General features: G+C 66.0%; 13 protein-coding genes across 13 annotated transcripts in view; 7 read left to right on the top strand and 6 right to left on the bottom strand.

Moving 5' to 3' along the window:
- Positions 1-683: 683 nt before the first annotated feature.
- On the top strand, positions 684-1835 carry AMSG_04680 (uncharacterized protein; the record flags this gene model as incomplete). Its single annotated transcript, XM_013902898.1, has 1 exon — positions 684-1835. One exon carries the CDS (start codon positions 684-686, stop codon positions 1833-1835), a length of 1152 nt encoding a protein of 383 aa, XP_013758352.1.
- Positions 1836-1839: 4 nt separating this feature from the next.
- Positions 1840-5847, bottom strand: AMSG_04679 (adenylate cyclase; the record flags this gene model as incomplete). The annotated part of the gene is made up of 1 exon (XM_013902897.1): positions 1840-5847. One exon carries the CDS (start codon positions 5845-5847, stop codon positions 1840-1842), a length of 4008 nt encoding a protein of 1335 aa, XP_013758351.1.
- A 242-nt stretch (positions 5848-6089) lies between these two features.
- AMSG_04678 (uncharacterized protein) lies at positions 6090-7579 on the bottom strand (the record flags this gene model as incomplete). The annotated part of the gene is made up of 2 exons (XM_013902896.1): positions 6090-7316; positions 7352-7579. 2 exons carry the CDS (start codon positions 7577-7579, stop codon positions 6108-6110), a joined length of 1437 nt encoding a protein of 478 aa, XP_013758350.1. The 3' UTR covers positions 6090-6107.
- Positions 7580-7808: 229 nt separating this feature from the next.
- Positions 7809-8639, top strand: AMSG_04677 (uncharacterized protein; the record flags this gene model as incomplete). The annotated part of the gene is made up of 1 exon (XM_013902895.1): positions 7809-8639. One exon carries the CDS (start codon positions 7809-7811, stop codon positions 8637-8639), a length of 831 nt encoding a protein of 276 aa, XP_013758349.1.
- Positions 8640-8641: 2 nt separating this feature from the next.
- On the bottom strand, positions 8642-9244 carry AMSG_04676 (uncharacterized protein; the record flags this gene model as incomplete). The annotated part of the gene is made up of 1 exon (XM_013902894.1): positions 8642-9244. One exon carries the CDS (start codon positions 9242-9244, stop codon positions 8642-8644), a length of 603 nt encoding a protein of 200 aa, XP_013758348.1.
- Positions 9245-9585: 341 nt separating this feature from the next.
- AMSG_04675 (phosphatidylinositol 4-kinase type 2-beta) lies at positions 9586-11428 on the top strand (the record flags this gene model as incomplete). The annotated part of the gene is made up of 1 exon (XM_013902893.1): positions 9586-11428. One exon carries the CDS (start codon positions 9586-9588, stop codon positions 11344-11346), a length of 1761 nt encoding a protein of 586 aa, XP_013758347.1. The 3' UTR covers positions 11347-11428.
- A 77-nt stretch (positions 11429-11505) lies between these two features.
- Positions 11506-12599, top strand: AMSG_04674 (uncharacterized protein; the record flags this gene model as incomplete). Its single annotated transcript, XM_013902892.1, has 2 exons — positions 11506-12474; positions 12579-12599. 2 exons carry the CDS (start codon positions 11506-11508, stop codon positions 12597-12599), a joined length of 990 nt encoding a protein of 329 aa, XP_013758346.1.
- AMSG_04673 (uncharacterized protein) lies at positions 12227-14719 on the bottom strand (the record flags this gene model as incomplete). The annotated part of the gene is made up of 1 exon (XM_013902891.1): positions 12227-14719. One exon carries the CDS (start codon positions 14717-14719, stop codon positions 12701-12703), a length of 2019 nt encoding a protein of 672 aa, XP_013758345.1. The 3' UTR covers positions 12227-12700.
- Positions 14720-14757: 38 nt separating this feature from the next.
- On the bottom strand, positions 14758-15567 carry AMSG_04672 (ABC transporter; the record flags this gene model as incomplete). Its single annotated transcript, XM_013902890.1, has 1 exon — positions 14758-15567. The coding sequence occupies one exon, from the start codon at positions 15565-15567 to the stop codon at positions 14758-14760; it is 810 nt and encodes a 269-aa protein (XP_013758344.1).
- A 515-nt stretch (positions 15568-16082) lies between these two features.
- On the top strand, positions 16083-17372 carry AMSG_04671 (drug/Metabolite transporter superfamily protein; the record flags this gene model as incomplete). Its single annotated transcript, XM_013902889.1, has 1 exon — positions 16083-17372. The coding sequence occupies one exon, from the start codon at positions 16083-16085 to the stop codon at positions 17370-17372; it is 1290 nt and encodes a 429-aa protein (XP_013758343.1).
- A 113-nt stretch (positions 17373-17485) lies between these two features.
- On the bottom strand, positions 17486-18145 carry AMSG_04670 (uncharacterized protein). The gene is made up of 2 exons (XM_013902888.1): positions 17978-18145; positions 17486-17777 (listed from the first exon to the last, which is right to left on the bottom strand). The coding sequence occupies exons 1-2, from the start codon at positions 18124-18126 to the stop codon at positions 17609-17611; spliced, it is 318 nt and encodes a 105-aa protein (XP_013758342.1). The 5' UTR covers positions 18127-18145; the 3' UTR covers positions 17486-17608.
- Positions 18146-18384: 239 nt separating this feature from the next.
- On the top strand, positions 18385-19180 carry AMSG_04669 (flagellar associated protein; the record flags this gene model as incomplete). Its single annotated transcript, XM_013902887.1, has 1 exon — positions 18385-19180. The coding sequence occupies one exon, from the start codon at positions 18385-18387 to the stop codon at positions 19141-19143; it is 759 nt and encodes a 252-aa protein (XP_013758341.1). The 3' UTR covers positions 19144-19180.
- A 43-nt stretch (positions 19181-19223) lies between these two features.
- AMSG_04668 (DNA-directed RNA polymerase III subunit RPC10) overlaps positions 19224-19584 on the top strand; it is a 1082-nt gene continuing 721 nt past the window's right edge. The window contains exon 1 of the mRNA XM_013902886.1: positions 19224-19452. Within this exon, the coding sequence (XP_013758340.1) occupies positions 19236-19452 (217 nt within the window). The 5' untranslated portion in view covers positions 19224-19235. The remainder of the gene's footprint in view (positions 19453-19584) is intronic.

Genomic DNA, 19584 nt, shown 5'->3' with positions numbered 1-19584 from the left:
GCCCTCCCCCCCCCTCCCCCCCCTTGCTGGCCGAACGGATGCCCTGGCCATGCCCACCAGCCAACTTGAGCGTGGTTAGGGGGGGGGGGTTGAGGGCAATCGATCAAGGGATGGATGGCTGTATGAATCAATGTCGATGGGCGTCACACCCCAGCCATGGCTTACATCTCATCGACAACTTACTAAGATCGGTCTCGGATAGCCAGCCCACAGCAGTCAGGCCGCAACAGCCAACTCAACCCACAGCAACCAATAAGCCAATGGCCTAGCAATAGCCATGCGATGGCCTAGCAATAGCCATGCGATGGCCCCCACCAATAGCCCCCCCCCGGGCAATGGAAAATGCCTCCACCGCTGACACGTTCGGCTGCGGCTACTCAACTAGCGGCACCACCCCACCCCCTCCCCCACACCCCCCCCACACCTCCATCATGCTCCGCCCGCTGCTCCGTTCGATTGCACCGCACTTAACACAGCTGACAACCGGTCCTTGCTTTGCAACCGGTGCCTTAGCGGCAGAAGGAGCAGGAACAGGAGCAGGAGCAGGCGGCAGGCCGGCCAAGACCACGGCCAATGCCCCGAGGGTGGCACAGCGGCGAGGCGGGCGGTGGATCAAGGTCTGGCCGGAGAGCGGGAGCGCGGCTGACGAGAGCGCCGACGGGAGAGAACACGACCATGGGCTGATGACTCGAATCGGAGCCCATGGTCGTGAGGTCCTGCTCCCGCGCGGCTTTCCGGCGAGCGTCGGCGCCGGGTACATCCCGTACTCGGCATGGCACGCCGTCCACCTCGTCGCCGGAACGATGACGGGCGTGCTCTCAATGCAGGGCCTGCTATTTGCTGTTGGCCTTGGCGCTGGAGCCATTCCGCTTGCTGGAGCGCTCAACTTTGTGCTCAAGGACGGAATCGGGCAGCTTGGTGGCGTGCTGTACGCCGCCTTCTCGTCGCGATCGTTTGACGCCCAGCCCAAGTACCACCGCTACTCGTCGACGCTCCTGCTGCAGCTCTCGACCGGGCTCGAGGTCCTGGCCCCACTTGTCCCGGCTCTCTTCCTCCCGCTTGCCTCAGTGGCAAACATCGGCAAGAACGTGGCCTACCTCGCCACCGGCGCCTCGCGCGCTCAGCTCAACAGGGCCTTTGCCATCTCCGAGAACCTCGGCGACGTGACTGGCAAGGCGACGTCGCAGGCCATCTCGGCCTCACTGATTGGCACCGGCCTTGGCGTTGCTCTCTCTTCAGCCATCGGATCGGATGCCACCTGGGTCGCCTTCTCCGCCTTTCTCCCGCTCTCGGCGCTCACGGTCTACGCCGCGGCGCGCTCGTCAGCGCACGCCGTGCTAACCACTTTTGATCAGCAGCGAGCCGACCTCGCCTTTGAGCCACTGCTTGTTGCCTCGCCCGCCGCTTCGCCGTCCCTCGCAGCCATCGCCGCGCCAGCCGCCGTCGCCGCACGCGAGTCGTTCCTTTCCCGCTACCGCGGCGATACCGGCATCGACATCGATCCTGCACTCACCCACAGCGACTGGAATGAGATCCAAGCCCAGCCGTCGAGCCTGGATGTCTTTGATGCACACAAGTACATTGTACACCCAAGGCCTGACGGCTCGGTTGCACTCTGGTTTGACGTCGACGCTACCGCGCCACAGGTACTCCGAGGCTATCTGCACGCGCGGGCGTTGCGGGCCAGCGCCACGGCGCTGGTGGAGCGGTTGCGGACTTGGTCTGACTCGGAGTTTACTGCCGCGCTTGCGGCTGCCGGCTGGGACGTCGACCATCAGTACGTGTCGGGCGCCGAGGGCGCGCGACTCCGGATTGACGGGCAGCCAGCCTCGTGAGCCATCACGTCGCCGGGCCCGACTGACTCTTGGTGTGCTTCTTGAGTGGCGGCAGTGCCTGTGCAAGCCGCCCGGCCAGCTCGCGGAGCTCTGAGCCGACTCGCGACGAGTCACTGGAGCGGCCGAGCCGCCGGCCAGAGAGCGAGGCAAAGAGATTGGAGACAGTGGCCGATCCAAACTCGCCGGGCTCCCCCGACGAGTACGCCCGCGCCGGCAACGTCTCGGAGAGCAGCGAGACCGTGCCGCGGTGCGGCGAGACCGACGACGACGCCGGCGAGTCGCGCCAGTGCGTCGGCGACTGCTGCCACGGTGCTCGCGCCGGCGTGTGTCGCATGCTGCGGCTCAGCTGCCGCGGCGGCGAGAGCGAGACTGAGAGTCGCCGCCCGGCAACGGCCGCGGCAAGTCGTGACGCTGACGGTGAGTCCTCGCGGCCGCCCGGCGAACCGAGTCCGCTGCCCGGGCTGCCGGAACGTCCCAGCGTGAGGAAGCCTGCGCGGCGGCGCGAGATCGACCGATGCGGCTGCCGCCGCATGTCGAACGATTGCGACCGCTGGACCGAGTTGATAGTAAACTCACCCGAGTCGCCAGACTGCGTCACCTCGAGCTTCGGGTCGACCGCGTCGGCCGACGGCGAGTCGAGCATGCCCGACGCTGTGACCATTGTCATGAACGAGACATCGTCCGAGAGCAGCTCGTTGAGATCGACCGCGTCGTCGTCGTCGTCGCCGTCGCGGCCGGTATCGTCGCCGTCCGACCGCGTCGACCCGTCGTCGTCGAGCGACGATGCGCCCGACTTGACAATCGGCGACACACTAAGCGCGTGGAGCGACATCGGCTGGGTCCGGCCCTCACCGGGTGAGCTGTTGGCGAGGTCGGCAATCGAGTCGAGCGCCGACGGGAGGGCAAAGACCGGCCCTTCAAGGTGGGCATTGACGGTGGCCTGAACATCAGCCACGTCCCAGCGGGCGTCGGGCGAGTCGACGGTGTAGGCGTGGCTCTCGCCGAGCCCAAGCCGGACTAGCGGGAGCGCACTGATGGTCGGCGGCGCGCTGGGCGACGGCGACGGCGGCTCTGGCGGGTTGCCTTCCAGTTCACGGAAGAGATTCGGGGAGATGAGGAGGGCAGCATCAACAGAGCGAGTGGCCGACTCGAGATCATGGGCGTCGTCAACAGCAGCGCCGATCATGGCAAAGTCGAGGCGGGTAACGCCGATGTTGCCGAGGAAGACCCGGCCGGACGCGAGGCCAACGCCCGAGTACATGATCGAGAGGATCGAATCCTCGCCGGCGGCGGCTCGTGCAGCGGCAAGCCGGCGCTGAATGTCCAGCGCGACATGGACCGCGTTCCACCGGGAATGTGGCGGGAAAAAGGCGACGACGCAGTCGCCGATGAGCTTGTTGACCGAGCCGCCACCGCGCTCGACGGCGGAAATGACGATTTCCAGAAAGGTGTTGATGAGCTCGACAACCAACTCAGCGTTGAGGCCGACAACCTCGGTGATGCGGGTAAAGTCGAGGATGTCGGTGACAAGGATGACAGCCCGGACCGGGTGCGAGTAGTGGGCGAGCGGATTGGCACCGGTCTGCAGGATGTCCAGTACCTTTTTCTGGGTGTAGCCGCGGAGCGAGACGTACGAGGTGAGCATGGTGTCGAGCATGAGCCGGATCATGTGCTCGACCACGAGCTCGCCCGACGGCCCAGTCGAGTCAAAGGAGAAGACTTCGGCCGAGAACCCGTGGTGCTCGCGGCTGACAATGGTCTCCGAGCCCACGCGGGTGACGTGGTGGTGGCGCGGGTCAGCAGCAATGCGGGCAAAGAGTGCATCGACGGCACTGGCGGGTCCTTCTAGGATTTGCATCAGCACCTCGCCCGATGACGAGCGGAGCAGCTGGCCGGTGATGCCACGCTTGAGGTTCCGCATCCGCCACTTGTCGACGAGGCTCGCCCACTCTGACGACGGCATCGACGATGAAGCAAGCGAGACGTACGTGACACGCAGCATGCCGATTGGCGGCGGCGTCGAGACCGAGGCCTTGCGGGCGCGCGAGCGGGCGCGGGCGGCTGCAGCAACCGAACGTGCCTGAATCGGCATCGAAGCAGAGGTCGGCGCAGACGCGCCAGCGCGGTCGCATCCGGTAGCTAGGAGTGAGGCGACGTCGACATGCCGACGTGAGTCAAACGAGCCGCCCATCCGCCGGTTGGCCAAGTGCTGAAGGCCACGAATCGGCGACGCCGGCAGTTTGGGCTCGGAGAGTGTGACCTGTAGCGCGCGGGCAAGGTCAGTCTTGTCCGGTGAGCGCGGATACGCCGCATCGCCGCGGATGTCCGGGGCAACGAGCGCGACGTATCGCGGGGTGTCGGAGAGGTCAATAGAAGGAAGCCGCGGGAGCGGCGTGTCGCCCGACGGCGAGCTCGACGGCGAGCCCGACGAGAGCATCGAAGTCGAGAGCCGGAACGAGGCGTTGTCGAGTGCGTGGTCGACACGGTCGGCAACCTGAGCGATCGAGTGGTCGATCGAGTACCGACCCGAGGCATCGAGGCGAACTGGTGGCGACTTGGGCGACGAGGTGAGCTCGATGGTGGTGCGGAGGAGGTCAAAGGAGGAAGAGTGGGTGGCAGCAATGTCCAGGAGGCGCGGGCGAGGAGGCAGGAGCTCGCGCGGCGGTAGCGCTGGCCAGCTGTTGGCGCGGGTCGAAGGCGGAACGACGGTAAAGGCAGGCTGCGGGTCGGCGAGTCCTTTGAGGACGTGCTCGCCGAGCGAGACGAGCGTCCACTCTGCTGCTGCGAGCTGGGCCCCAGGCTGGGCCGGCAGCGACGCGCCGCCCGGAGCAATCAGTTCCGCGACGGAGGGCGCCACAACCAAATCGTGGCCGAGCGAGGCAGCAAGCGACTTGAAGCGCGAAGCCGTGTTGACGACGTTGCCGAGGAGGGTGTAGTCGAGCTTCTCAAAGTCGACCGAGCCGATGTTGAGCTCAACGACCGGACCGGCGCAGGCGCCCATGGCAACCGAGGCACCAGGCAGCGACGAGCGGTCGCAGAGGACGGTGAGGAGGACATGCAGGTTGTGAAGGGCGTGGAGGGCGGGGAGAACGTCGGCCTCGGGAAAGCAGACCATGACGTCCTTACCGATAAACTTGACAACCTCGCCACCAGCGCGGACGATGGACGAGGTGACGTGCTCGTAGAGCTCGGAGAGCAAGACGATAAAAGTGGGATAGTGGGCATCGGAGAGCCACTTAGCCGAGGCCGGCTGTGTGTTGGTGAGGCCGACAAAGACAACAAGAGCATCGACGATGCGCGGCTGACAGTCAAACGGGTTGAGACCCTGCTTGAGCTGGTAAAGCACTACAGGCGGGAGGTAGCGCTCCAGGATTTGGTATGATGAAGAGAGCGAGGCGAGGACGTTCTTGAGGATGGTGTAGACCTGCGGCTGCGACGAGGCGCGCTGAAAGATGAACTCGCTGTACAGCCGGTCGCCGAGCGGCGCGGTTTCCAGATTGATGACAAAGCACTCACCGTGGCGCTCGTCCCGGGCAATGCGGAGGTAGAGGGCGTTGACGGCGCGGGCCGGGCCTTCGAGAACGTGGAAGAACAGGCCGGCGACGTAGACGAGGACGCCGGTGATGCCGGCCTCGACGTTGGCCGCAGCCCATCTTCCGGCAGAAGCATCCAGCTCGGAAGCAAGCCACGGCTTGGTCTCAACCGAGCAGTACGTCAGTCGCAGGAGGCTTCCGGGCGCCGCCATGGCAAACGAGGTGACAAGCGAGTCGTCGAGCGCCGTTCTGCGGTCTCCTAGCGGCTCGTCTGGGCCGGGGTACTCCATTCGAAGGCCCTCGAGCACCACAGTCCGACCCGACGGCTGGAGAGCGGCAGAAGATCCGAGTCCGGAGCCGCTCCACGATCCTTCTGCTTCTGGTCTCGCCTCCGAGTCCGATGCGGAAGATGCCCACGAGTCCGAGTCCGAGCCCAGCCTGTCGTCCGGCGCGGCCGACGCCCTGCCCGGCTCGGCCATAGAGAAGGGAGGTTGAAAGGGAGGGCGGGGCGGGAGGAGGGAAAGGAGGGGAGGAGGAGGGAAGGGAGAGGGTGGAGTGGTGTGGGGAGGAAGGAGGTAATAAGTAGGGTGAGGGGAGGGGGGGGGTGAGGGGGTTGGGTGGCCGGGCGGTGGGGGGGGGGGGCGGAATTGGCTTTGGCGCGCTGGCCTCGGCCGTGCATGTACAGGAGGGGAGGAGGGGGGGGGGGAGAAGAAGGGGGAGGGGAAGTGAAAGGGATTGTTTACTGTGGGGTTGGATCGGGAGTATGGTCATGGTTGGGGTCGCGGTCAGACGAGATAGCGGGCTGTGGGGTTGATAACTGGCCGGCGACGAGGGCGTCGAGGAGGGCGCGGAAGTACGGATCCGAAGCCTCGGCACGGCCGGATGCTGGCGGCGGGTAGAGGAGCGAGATGATGCGCGGGGCAGAGGGGTCGTGGTGCGGGGTGTGGCGGAGATGGTGGGCGTGCTTGGCGGCAAAGTGGAGGAACATCTTGACGACGTTGTCCGAGTTGTCATCGACAAAGATGATGGTGTCGACGTGCGGGAGCGCATCAGGCTCGAGCGGAGTTGGCGAGGGATGAGCCGATGTAAGTGGGACTGGGAACCGCCAGGCGTTGACGTAGGCCTCGACAGCCTCGGGCTTGTTGTAGCGGGCACAGAGCAGGCGGCCCGATGAGGCGACTCCGATGTCGTCAACGGTGTTGATGACGGCAGCGTCGGGCCAGAAGAGCGATTTGAGGACTGGCGGAGGGACGACGGCGTCGAGACCAGCAGGGCCGACGAGGTGCTCCTCCAACCAAGACACCATCTCGCCGGCCGAGGTAAACGGGAGTAGCGGCTCGCCCTCCGAGTCATGCCAGCGAACAAAGAGCCTATCGTCGGGCACCGGCGCGGCCGCGGGCATCAGCGGCGGGCCACGAGCATCGAGATGCGCCAGATAGATGGCAACGGCAGTGGCCGGCTGGAGCGCATCCCACACCGGCGCCGAGTCGGGCGAGAGGGTGATCAGCTGGCGAGCCGACCAAGTCGAGCCGTCGGGCGCGGCGAGTGCAAAGGAGATGGTAGTCTCGTCCACAAGGGCAAAGTTTGAGCGGCCAACACGATGCAAGTCACAGCCGCGGCGCGGCGAGCAGAGCATGAACGCGGTCATTGTCCGCAGTAGCGCGCTCTGCGGCGAGTCGAACGTCGGCGCGAGATAGCCAGCGACCGCGGCAGCGACGGCAGCTCCGTGGGCCGCATCACGGGCGGTGCAGGCAAAAAGATCAGCGACACCGATGCGAGCCATGTCAGCACGGACAGCCGCCGCCGAGCCGACCGACGCCGGCGCCGCGGTGACGACAACCGTGTCGACGCCACGATCAGGCAGCGAGTGCAGCCATGCCCTCGAGGCTTCGCCACCGCGCAGCGCGTACTGCCTCACGCCGTCGACCACAGTGTGGGTAGTGAGCGTCTGATCAAAATCAAGCGCCACCAGTACATGCGGACTGCAATGGCGGAAATCCTCGTCCTCGTCGCCATCCGCGTACGGATGTGGGTGCGGATGCGGGTGCGGGTGCGGGTGGGGTGGGGGCCAGCGGTGGCGAGAGCGTCTGCCAGCCAGACGTCGACCTGGTCGAGACCCGCAGCCGGGTCCAGCACCCCGACCCGGCAGCCGGCAGTGGCGTCGGGTGTCCATTGCGCAGCCATGTCGGCCATTGACGACGGACCGTCCATGGCTGTTGGTGGCGGAGTCGAGTGTTGCTGGTGCTGGTGCTGGTGCTGGTGCTGGAGCAACACCTGTCGCTGTAGCTGGAAATCGGGCTCTGCGTGGCGGGTGCGTGGCATGGGCAGACACAGCGGACGCGGCGACCGGTGGCAGGTGGCAGGCACAGGATGGGGTGTGGCGGTGGCGGTGGCGGTGGCTGTAGTGGCTGTGGCGCTGTGGGCGGGACCGAGTGTGCCGATGTTCGAGCCGCTGGCGGCAGAGGTGGCCCTACGGGTGCCGGCGTATGCAGAGTGGCAAAGGGCGAGGCTGTATGCTCGATTAGCGGGACAGCGCATCGTGCGCGAGCTCGTCATTGCCGAGGGTGCACGGATGTGGGACGCCGGCGCAGGCGCTCTGCGCAGCCACCCGCCGCGTGTTGTGAACGCCCATGCCGCGCGATTTGTGGTGGCAGGCATCGGGGCGACGCCCGCCGGCGCTGTACTGGCGGAGCTGGCCGACAATCTCCGCCGGGTCATGGTCGCCGCGCCGTGCTCGGCGCACATCTTTGTCAATCCGCGGGCCGCGCTCCACATCACCCTCGCACTCCTCTCGTCGCCGGACGAGCCGTTCCCGCTGGGCTCGACCGAGGCTGTGGCCGCCGAAGCGGCCGCGCTGGCGGCGGCCGGTGCCAGGTCGGCTCTGGATGGGCTCGTTCTCGAGCTTCACGACGTGGTAATTGACGCCGCTGGTGTTGTGCTCGCCCTGTGGCGGCCTGTCACCGGAAGTCCCGAGGCTCTACGCCGCGCACTGGCGCAAGCAGCAGGACGCCCGCTCCCGCACAAGCAGCCGACATACATCGTCCACTCGAGCCTTGCGCGGATTGTCGGCTGGCCAACAGTAGCCGATGTGGGCGATCTGGATCGCAAGGTGCAGCTGGCCGAGCTGGCGGCGGCCGGGGCGGCAGCACGGGCGTGGCTGGCAGAGATGCGGCCGGCGAGCGTAGTGGTCGCCCCGAGAGAGCTCCTTTACTGCGACGAGATGACTTACAAGTCGGCGATGGTACCCGGCAACGAGTGTGTGGTGCTGTGAGGCTACGGCTCGGAGCCGGTGTTCGCGGAGTCAAGCCGCGCCACGGCGTCGCGGTAGGCGTCGGTCAGGTCGAGGAAGCCGGAGCGGAGGTTGGACTCGGAGCGCTCGAGCTCCCGGACCCGGGCGCGGAGCGCATCGATCTCGGCCGCCTGCACACCGACCGTCGACCGAAGATGCTCGTTCTCATCGCAGAGCTGCGCTACCAGATCCAAGCGGGCAGGGGCCGGATGCGGGTGCGAGTGCGGATGCAAAGCGCGCGCGGCGTCGACTGTGCGCGGCAGCGGCGGCCGGTCGGCCACGTACACCGAGTACAGAGCCGGATCAAGGCGAGCTGGCGGGGCCGGCGGCATGGGGCGGGCGCGGCGCTGCCAGCGGGCTGGATCACTAGCAGCCTCGCGCGCCTGCAGCTCGGCCGTCCGCTCGTCGGCCAGCCGGCGCCACTTGGCCACAAGCGCGTCTTCGGAGGCGGCCTCGTGGGCCGCCGAGAGCCGCTCAAAGGTCTCGGCGGCGACAGCCTCGACCGAAGCGCGGATGTGCGCCAGCATGGCCTCGTCCGGCGCGCCCTGTGTCGGGACCTGGTCTCGGCTGTCGGTGTTGGAATCCATGCGAACGGTTGTTGCTGGCGACGAGTGCTGCTTCTACTGAGAGAACGCAAGGAATACGGAGGGGCGAATGGAAGGCTCTGGTTGGGGCGCGACCCGGCAAGGTTTGTTCAAAATATTTAGAAAATAGTAGCCCTTCCCCCCTGCCCTGCCCCAACTTCCAATCCCACCTCCCTGTGGAATTGACCTTCGGCTGTGGCTGCGATCCGATCGCCACCTCTCGCCGCCTTCCACGCCCTCCTCCACCACTCGGGCGAGCAGTTGACGGCAGACGGGCAGCAGAGTTTGACGACCAGGACTGGAGCTCGAGAGTCAGCGGCAGAGCAGTGTAACGGCTGACGGGCATGCAGGGCGGAGAGTCAAGGCGACAGAGGCTGCGGCGCGGGGCCGGAGTCGGCAAGGGCTCGGGCGCGCAACCGTCGGCGTCGGTGCCACGGAGGCGTAAGGACAAGCGTGGGCGGCGGGCGCGGCGGGCGCGGGCACGGACGGCCACCTTTTCGCTGCAGCAGTCTTTCAAGGCCGCTGGGGACGGCGAGGCGTCTGCGGGGCCTGCGGGTGGTGGTGGCGGCGGCGGCGGTGGCGGCGGCGGCGACGGCCTGCGGTGGTCGTCGCTCCTCGAGTCGTCACACGAGGCTACCAACATGCTGGGGCGAATTCTGGGCAAGGTCAAAGTGGCGATGGCGAAAGGCATTCATCCGACGCGAGTTGCGCAGGGATCCTCGGGAACGTACTTTGTGCGTGGCGCATCGGGCAAGATCCTCGGCGTCTTTAAGCCGTTTGACGAGGGGCCGTACGACAAGAACAACCCCAAGTGGCTCAAGTGGTTCCACCGCAACATCATGTTCTGCTGCTTTGGCCGCGGCTGCCTCCCGCCGAACCAGGGCCACCTTTCCGAGGCTGGCGCCTCCATCGTCGACAAGCACTTTAATCTCTCGATCGTCCCGCACACAAGAGTCGTCTCGCTCGCCTCAGAAGTGTTCAACTACGACTACGACCAGCTGGCGGCCGTGCCGACTGCTGTCAGCCCGTATCTCGACCACGCCAGCGACGCTGAGTCGCCGGCCCACTCACATCTTGCAGTCCCCGGCGGCGTCTTGCCGCGTCCGTCGTCGCACCAGAACCTTTTCGACCTCGACGCCTCGTACTCGGATGGCTCGGACGGGTGTGAGCCCGTCGCCGCCGCGCCCATCCGCGCCTTTGACCGCGACGACTCTCTCAACGGCTACTCGGACTATGGCGCCGAGTCGGACGACGAAGGCTCGTCAATGACGCCCGGCCCGTCACTTGCACGCGGCGTCCGGGCGTCAGCCCCGGTCCCGCACAAGCGCGGCTCGCTGCAAGTCTTCATGGAGGGCTACGAGGAGGCGACCCAACTGCTGCCGCGTATGTCGACGGCGCAGCTCGCCTCCAAAGAGTTCCAGCTCCAGTTTGAGCGCCTCGTCATCATTGACTACATCATCCGCAACACCGACCGTGGCTCCGACAACTGGCTCGTCCGCGCCGACCCGCTCGGCGAGACCGACCTGGCCGGCGGGAGCCTACCAGGTGATCCGGGCGTGTCACAGCCTCTGCTGAGCACTCCGATGAGTGGCCCAGCGCTCGAGCCGTACGCGCCCGACGATGAGCTCGACGGCCGGTCCAGCAGCGCACACACCGCGGCCGCGGCATCTTCGCCGCGAGTTGCCGGCTCGTTCGGCACCCCAATTACCGTCGCCGCCATCGACAACTCGCTCGCCTTCCCATACAAGCATCCGGACGCCGTCCGCTCGTACCCGTACGGCTGGGCCGACATGCCGCAGACCGACGTCCCGTTCTCGGCCGAGATCCGAACCAAACTTACCCCGCTCCTCACCCACGACTCGATCCAGCTCCTTGTCCGCAAGCTCCGCCGTCTCTTCCAGAAGGACCCCTCGTTCGACTCGGACATCTTTGATGCACAGATGGCCGTCATGCGCGGCCAACTGTACAATCTCAAGAAGGCGCTCAAGGGCCGCATGACACCGGCCCAGCTCATCGCCCTCCCCACCGCCCTTGTCATCGAGCGACCCAACGGCCAGTTTGAGGTCCGTATCACCGACGCTCGCGCTTGCTTTTCTAACTGTTAGTGCTCGCCCCACGCTCGCCGTTCCGCATCCATGCATTGGTGGGCAGGGGCAGGCGACCGCTGGCCACCCCGCAATGAATGGCCACGGCTGCAGCCACCACGTACACCCACGGCACGCTACCACAACTAGTGCACCCCTCTCCCTCCCCACCCCTTCTCCATGGATGCACCGCAGCGCATGGTGAGCGACGAGGCGCTCAGGACAATGTTCTCGGGCGTGCGGAGGCGGCGCCGCGGAGCGTCCCATGTGGCAACGGGAGCCGCGGACACAGCAGGCCAGGCACCGGAAGACGGGCGGCTGGTGTCGCGGGTCGGATGCGGGCTGACTCGAGTGCCGCGGCTGCGAACTCGAGTCGCTGCGCATGTCTCACGGCTCAATCTCTACGACAACCGCCTCGGCGAGCGTGCTGACCTCATGGCGGTCCTCGACGCGCTGCCAGCGCTGTGTCACCTCAACCTTGCAGCCAACGGCATTACCCGCCCTGCGCTCAAGGCACTCGCAGCACTTCCGCTCGCAGGCCGCCTCGTCTCGCTCGATCTCTCACACAACGACATCTCCGGTCGCCTTCCACGCACCTTTCTGCCGGCGCTCAAGGCACTTGTCTCGCTCCATCTCAAGGGCAATGCGCTCACCGGCGTGGCAGGCAAGGCGCCAGCGCTGGCAACGCCGTCGCAGCTGCAGACCCTTGATCTCACCGCGGCCTACTCGTCGCACGAGGGCAACGGTATGGCACGGATGCTGCAGCAGGCTTTCACCGTAATGCCACGGTCGCTCCTCGCGTCGGGCACCGCGCTCCGCGAGTTGTATCTCACCAACCAGCAGTTGACCGATCTGGATCCGGTCGGCCTGCGGTGTTGCACAGCGCTCCGCAAGCTCATGCTCGGCAACAACCTATTTACTCAGCTGCCGGCGGCGCTCCCGAACCTGCCTGCGCTTACCTGGCTGGACATGTCCAAGAACTTGCTCACCACCGAGCCGCTCGCCTTGGCGACGGCGCCGCGGCTCAAGCTCCTTCGCCTGCACGGCAACGGCTTTGACGACGATCGCGAGTTCAAGGAGCTGGCCAATAGCCAGCGCGACGGCGAGCTCATCGCTGCACTGCACAACCGCGCGGTGGCTGCCGGTGCCGTTGAGGCCAAATCGGGCTCGTCAACATCGTCGTCTTCGGCCGCCGAGCGCCAAACGCGTCTCCCCCACACCATTCTGCCATACACTGACTGCCTGCCGCGCAGCATGACGACGTCATCGGGTGAAACCACCATTTCGTCGGCGTCGTCATTGTCGTCGTCGTCTTCCGCCTCCTCGTCAACGCCGCCGCCTACGCGCAGGCGGTGCTCGGGAAGGCAGCGCTGACTCACCGCAGCGCAGCAGTGAGGAGGACGACCAGCGCCACGGCGATGCCAGAGGCCCAAAGGCCAGCCAGGGCGTACGCCGGCAGCCACGTCCCCCCATCACCTGAACCAAACTGGCGGATGAGGATGGAAGCGTCGAGGGTCGACTGCGGAAAGTTGCCGGCCTTGGGGTCAAAGTTAAAGGCGATGCCGTTGAGCTCGTTGAACATGAGCGCCTGGAACGCGTATCGGACCGGCGAAACGTCGAGGAGCCAAGCGATAGCGGGTTGGACGTTCTGGACGTTGAGCAGGAAGCCCCCAAAGAGCATAAAGCCGAGGTGGACCAGTGCTCCGGCCATGCCGAGCAGCAGCGGCGTACGGTGGAGTAGTGCGCCGAGCGCGAGAAACATGCCGGACGACGCCCCGGCCACGAGCACCACATACAGCTCAAAGGTGAGAAACTTGGCCGGCTCTTCCTGCAAGCCGGCCATCCAGTACGTGATCGAGCCAAAGAGAAGGGCGGGAATGACCCGAAACGGTACGATGTCAAAGATGGCAAAGGCCACAAAGAATGCCGTCCGCGAGTAGAGCCCGGACCGAACCTCGCGAACGACCACAGGCAGCCAGCCGGAGAGTAGGTGCAAGACGACGGTGGCGAGGCCCGAGAAGAGCGAGGCTGAGAAGAAAAGAAGCCCAATGCGGTTCCACGCCCCGATGAGATTGAGCGGCAAATCCCAGAAGACTCCGCCGAGCAGCAGCGCTGCGCCCAGGGTCAGCACGTACTGGGCGCGGAGAAGGAGCGGGTCGCGCCAGGCCGCAAGCGCAAGCCGCCGGAGCACTCGTATCATGTCTTCGACCCAGCCGATGGCTTGGGCGACAGGGCCGACGCGAACGTGGGCCCGCGACGGGCTCGTCCGCCCAGAGAGCGGGTACGAGACGAGGCGAGAGCCGTGACGGGCACCGAGCCGGTCCGACGCGGTCCGCCGGCGTACCTCGGTGGCGCGGGCTAGGTCCGCGGCAGCGTCGGGCGATGCGCGTGCCAATGCGATGAGCGAGCCCTCGAGATCGACGACAGCCGGTGAGCCCGAGTAGACCACGTAGCCGCGATGAAGGTGAGTGAGCGTGTCTAGCGTGTTGAGGACAGCTCGCGAGGGCGCGTGAAGTGTGACCAGGACACCGATGTTCAGTTCGTCGGCCAAGGTGCGGAGGAGGCTCATGACGCTGGCGGCAGTCAAGGCGTCAAGCCCGGTGGTCGGCTCGTCGGCGAGCAGAAAGTGTGGGGCGCGGATGAGGCCTAGCGCCAGCGAGAGTCGTTTGCGCTCGCCGGATGAGAGACCGCGATGGACGACAGCAGCAGGGTCGCCGATGCGCGCGTCTGCCACCCGGCGCAGAGCCAGAGCGTCGAGAAGGGCGCCAAGGAGCAGGTTACGCTCGGCATAAGCGTACCAGAACGGCGCATGGGCGTCAATGGCAAAGGAAAGCGTCTCTGCGACTGTAAAGTGCGGGAGGAGGGCCGGGAACTGCAGAACAAGCTTGATACGCGCGGCTGTTGGGCCGGAGACCGAGCCGTCAATGAGGCCACGGGAGCCGAGCTTGGAGCGCGTTCCGCCAAGGACGTGCAGGAGCGTAGTCTTTCCAGAGCCGGACTCGCCGACAACGCCGTGGATGGAGCCGCGGGCGACCGATCCCCAGCCGCCAAACAGCAGATAACCAAGAGCACGGTCGTCGTGGAGGCGGACGTTGAGGCCAGACCAGACAAGCGGGCCAGACACTGCATCGCTATTGTCGCTCGCGTAGAACGGGGCGAGGGCGTCGACCAGGGCAATGCTCGTGTGACGGCGAGTGGCAGCACGCGACGCGCGCCGCCGCCACAGCTCGAGGGCGTAGCCCGCGGCGCGGACGGCCGCCACAATGACAAGGAGGGCAGCGGCGACGGATGCGAGCGCGGCAAAGGTGAGCTCGACAATGGCCGACGACGAGAGCGAGGCCGGGATGGGCGGGAGCGGGACTGGGTGGGAGAGGCACTGGCCTGCAGCGCACATGGCAGGGATGACAAACGAGACCTTGGGCTGGAAAAAGGTCAGCTCGGACCCAGCGGATCGCAGACAAACGACGACTTTCCGGAGACGCCCGAGAGGACGAGAGCAAGATATGTGGAGCATGTGTAGTCTGCGGCTTTGTTGGCGCAGCCGGCCTCTGTGTGGAGGCACTCGTAGTGCATCTTGCCGTCGGCCTGAAGGGCAAAGGCGCAGTTTGCGAGCTTGATGACGAGGGTGGCGTATTGGGCGCAGTAGACTTGCGAGCACATGCGGGTGTTGATGGAGATGAAGCACGTGTTGTTGGCCGAGTGCTCCGGCGAGTATCCGCCTTGGCAGCGGATGTAGCCTGTCCCGTGACCACCAAGCTGCTTGTTCCACGAGCCTGTGATGTTGCATGCAAACGAGATGTCGTTCACGATGACGTTCGAGGTGTCGATGAGCGAGCTTTCGGCGCGATGCGGCTCGGGCGAGTGGTCGGCAGCGTAGCGGCACGATGCGTTGGTTGTCGGCGTCATGCATGCCATGCCGATGTAGTCGTTGGCGCACTCGCAGACATGCCATTGCTGCCACGGCGGCATCGGCCCAGGCGGCGCCTGGTTGCCCGGGTGGAGGTGCATGGTGGCGTTGAACGGGCACGAGAGGGCGTCGCAGCCCTGCGTGGTGTTGGTCCATCCGCCTATGCACTCGCACCGCTCGGTCCCGGTCTTGGCATCGCTCACGCAGCTCCCAGCCTGACAGCATTCTCCGCCGCACTGCCAGTGCGGGCAGTAGAGCGAGGGGCCCTGCGCCGAGCATGCGACGCTTGCGACGGCGAGCACCAGTGCCGCAACCCATACCGCCTGTACCGACATCTCAGCCATACCAAACACGACGGATGGCTTGGAGAGTGTAGACACGTTTTGTGGAGCGAGGTGGGATGGGGCTGGTCGTGTGTCACGCACCTGTGTGGGGAGGACGGTGAGGGGTGGGTGGAAGAGTGCCCGCAGGAAAAGGTCGTACGCCGGGTGCCAGCCGAGTGGGGTGCGGTGGCGATCGCGATCGCGATCGCGATCACTATCTAGGCCGACCACACGTCTACTGTTGCAGGCAGAGCACGAGAGAGGCAGGAAGCGGGAGGCGGATGCCGACGGTGCGGTTCTCGCCGCTGCCGGGGCGCCCTCATGATGGCGGCCAGCAGCGTCCGGCATCTGCGCCGGCGGGTAGTGGTGCCACGGGCGACGAGGCTACCAGCGAGTGGGGCGTGCCGGGTTCGGGGACCGGGAGCCTCGGCTACACAAGCTACACATACTCGAGCGAGAGCAGCTCCGATGAAACCAGGGCTGGACGTGGTGCTGTGGCATTGTCGCCGCTCCGGGCTGCTGTGGGGATGAGGAGTAGCGGCGGACGCGAGGCGCGGGCGTCGGCGGGGTGGAATGCGCTGATGGCATCGGCGCGGCTGCCGCCGCTGGCGACCAAGGTGGCACGGGACGATGCGATGGTGCGGGCTCCGCTGGCGCGGTCGCCGGTGGTGCGGCAGACAGCGGCAGCGGCGGCGGCGGCGGGACGGCGGCGGCAGTGGCGGCGGCGGCGGCGGCGAGCGGGCGAGAGCATGGGCAGCGCTGATGAGAGGGAGCAAGTGGAGACGGTGGACGCGGCGAGCAACGAGAGTGGGACGATGTTGGTCATGGCGTACGTTGTCCTGCTTGTTGCCCTAGTCTCTGTCTCGTCTGCGGGCGCGGTGCTGCGCAAGATCAATATTTCACCGCTGGCCAAGGCGTCGTCCCGGATGCAGATGACGGCAGCACTGCAGTTGCCGGGCTTTGCTTGGCAGCTGTGGGCCGGACGCCGTGCGGGGTGGATGAGCAAGCTCGGATCGCGGTGGCTGGCGTGGCGGATTGGGGCATCGGGCGTTGCGCTAGCTGCGCACTTTGGGCTCTGGATTATGTCGTTGGACAAGACGTCGCTGACCCACTCGCTGCTGCTTGTGACGACGCATTCTATTGTGATGGTGAGCGGGATGTGGGCGCTCAAGCTGGCGCGGATCCGACCGGACCTTGCAATCTCATGGGGCGAGTCGCTGGGGACGGTAGTCGGCTTTGCCGGCCTTGCGATTGTCTCGCTGGACATTTCTGCGGATGCCGAGGTGACGCTGCTCGGCGATGTGTACGCATTTCTGGGAGGGGTGGCCATGATTGTGTACCTTGTAGTCGGCTTTGCGGTGAGGCAGCAGCTGCCGCTGTTTGTGTATGTGTTTCCGGTGACGGCGCTGGCGGCGGTGGTGCTGAGTCTTGCGGCGGCGGTGGCCGAGTACGATACCGTGAGCTCTGCGGGCGGCTGGGGGCTGTTTGCGTGGACGTGGACATCACCGGACGTGTGGTATGTCATCTACGTGGGCGTCGTCCCGGGCATCATGGGTCACACATTCATCAACTGGGTTCTGCGCCACCTGCCGTCGCTGGTGGTCTCGGTCACGCTCATGACCGAGCCGCTGGTTGGCACGCTCATCGGGCTGGTGGTGGGCGAGTCGTCGGTTCCGGGCTTGTGGACCTTTGTCGGTGGGCCGATCCTTCTCGCAGGCTCGGTGTGGACGACAATGAGCTCGCATCGACGGCAGCGCAAGGTCAAGGGCAAGATTGTCGACGCGCCACTGGAGGCTGGGTCGGCGAGCGAGCCGTAGCCGCCGGAATCTTGAAGAGCATTGTTCACTGATGTGGGTAGAAGAGAGAGCGCAAGCTGCTGTGCTTGACAGTTGAGCAGCATGAGCGTGCGCGCACGAGGGAGCGAGGGGTGGGGGGGGGGGTGACGCGGCAGGCAAGGTAGCGGCGATGTGGGTGCGCGAGCGATGAGAGAGCGGCAGCGCAGCAGCAGCCGCACGCCTGCTGAAAGAGGAAGCAGCAGTACGAGAGACAGCGATTACTCGGAGTCATCGCCGGACCTTGCAGCCTTGAGGGCCTCGGCCTTCTTCTCCTGCATGAGGATGTTCTGCTCGACAAAGCGCTGGTTCATGCGGGAGACGCCCATGAGGAACTTGTCGCAGCATGTGTTGACGCACGAGGTCTCCTTGCCGGTAAGCTTGCGGGAGCTGTGCGGGAGGGAGGAAGGGAGGAAGGGAGGGAGGAACGGTTGTGGGTGTGGGTGTGGGTGTGGGTAGGGATGGCGGGAGGGGGGGGGGACGGTGGTGAGTTGGTGGGATGGGAGGTGAGCGGGGAGGGGTTGGTGGTGGGGGTGGCGATGGAGGGTGGGGAAGGGGGAAGAGGGGAGGGGGGGAAGGGCAAGGCGTACGAGAAAGAGTTGACGCAGTCTGAGAAGCACTTCTCCACCAGCTTGTTGTAGACGGTCATGTAGTCGCGGACGGTCTTCTGCTGCATGATGGCCTCCACCTGCTGGCGCTCGTACTCGTTGGCCACATTGAGGGTCGCCGGGAAGGACATGGTGGACGAGGTGGGGAGAGAGGGGTGTGTGGGAAAGGGAGGGTGATCGGGGAGGGGAAAGGGGGGGGGAGGAAGGGGGAGGGAAGGGGGATGATGATGGTGGCGGATGATGATGATGATGGATGATGGCGGCGGATGAGGTTGGTGGGTGGGTGTGGGAGGGGAGGGGGGGCGAATGGGGCGTGCTGCGTTGCCTCTGTTGGCCACTGGGCAGCGCGATTGGTGGAGTGGCAACACTCAACTCGTGAGACCGGAAGGATGCTGCGGGCTGCGATGCGCTTGGTGCAACGTGGGGGCGTGGTGGGTGTGGGCGCTGCGGGCGCGAGTGGCAGCAGCTGCATTGGCGTGGCCAGTAGCGCGGGGCGGCGGTGGGTGGCGACGACGGGAGGAGCGGAGCAGGAAGAGGGCGAGGGCGAGGGCGAGGGCGGGAGCGGCCGGCCGCGGATCAAGGTCTACACCAAGACGGGGGACAAGGGCAAATCGTCGCTGTTTACCGGCGAGCGGCGGGCCAAGGATGATCCGGTGTTCAAGGCGCTTGGTGCGGTGGACGAGCTGTCTGCTGTTCTGTCGTGTGCACGCGAGGCCGAGTACGGTATGGCCATCGAGCTCTCGCAGCAGATCATTGAGATCCAGTCGCGGCTCATCGACATCGGGTCGAACATTGCCACTCCGGCGCGGTCGGCCAACGAGGCGCGGCTGCGGCGGACGTCGTTTGGCGAGACGCACGCTGAGCAGCTCGAGGCCTGGATCGATGCCATGGACGACCAGCTCCCGCAGCTACGCAACTTTATCCTCCCGTCGGGTGGCATGTCAGCTTCGTTTCTGCATCTCGCCCGCGCCGTCGCCCGCCGGGCCGAGCGGCACGTCGTCCCGCTCATCCGCGCCGGCGAGTGCGAGCCCAACGTCGGTGTCTACATCAACCGCCTCTCCGACTACCTGTTTCAGGCCGCTCGCGTCGTCGCCATGCGCGAGGGCAAGTCCGAGATGGTGTACAAGAAGCCCAAGTCCGACGATTGATGGGAGGCACAGGGTAAAGGCCGGCCAAGTCGTGTGAGGCAGCAGCCAGTCGGTGGGCAGAGTGACACTTGACGCTGATCGGGCGGAGTGAGATGTTGTTCTGCCCGACATGCGCCAACATGCTTGTAGCCGAGGACGGTGTGCATGACGGCGGGATGGCACACGCAACCAACACGGTGTTTGTGTGCAGGACGTGCACGTATGTGTACCATTGCGTCCGTCGCTACACCGAAGCCATCGAGCTGACTCACAAGGAAGTCGACGACGTCCTGGGCGACTCGGCCTGGGAGAACGTTGGCACCACCCAGGGTACGTGCTACCTGTTAGACAGAAGGAGGAGGGGGCGGAAAAGGGGTGGGGGGTGGGGGGGAGGGGGTGTGTGTGGTGGGGTGGGGGGGGGTGGGACCGACGGGAGTCAGTGGGACGGAGGGGGAGGGGGGG

The sequence above is a fragment of the Thecamonas trahens genome (genome assembly GCF_000142905.1).
Source record: "Thecamonas trahens ATCC 50062 unplaced genomic scaffold supercont1.20, whole genome shotgun sequence".
Classification (NCBI taxonomy): Eukaryota; order Apusomonadida; family Apusomonadidae; genus Thecamonas; species Thecamonas trahens.
This window is presented reverse-complemented; position numbering and strand designations above follow the sequence as displayed.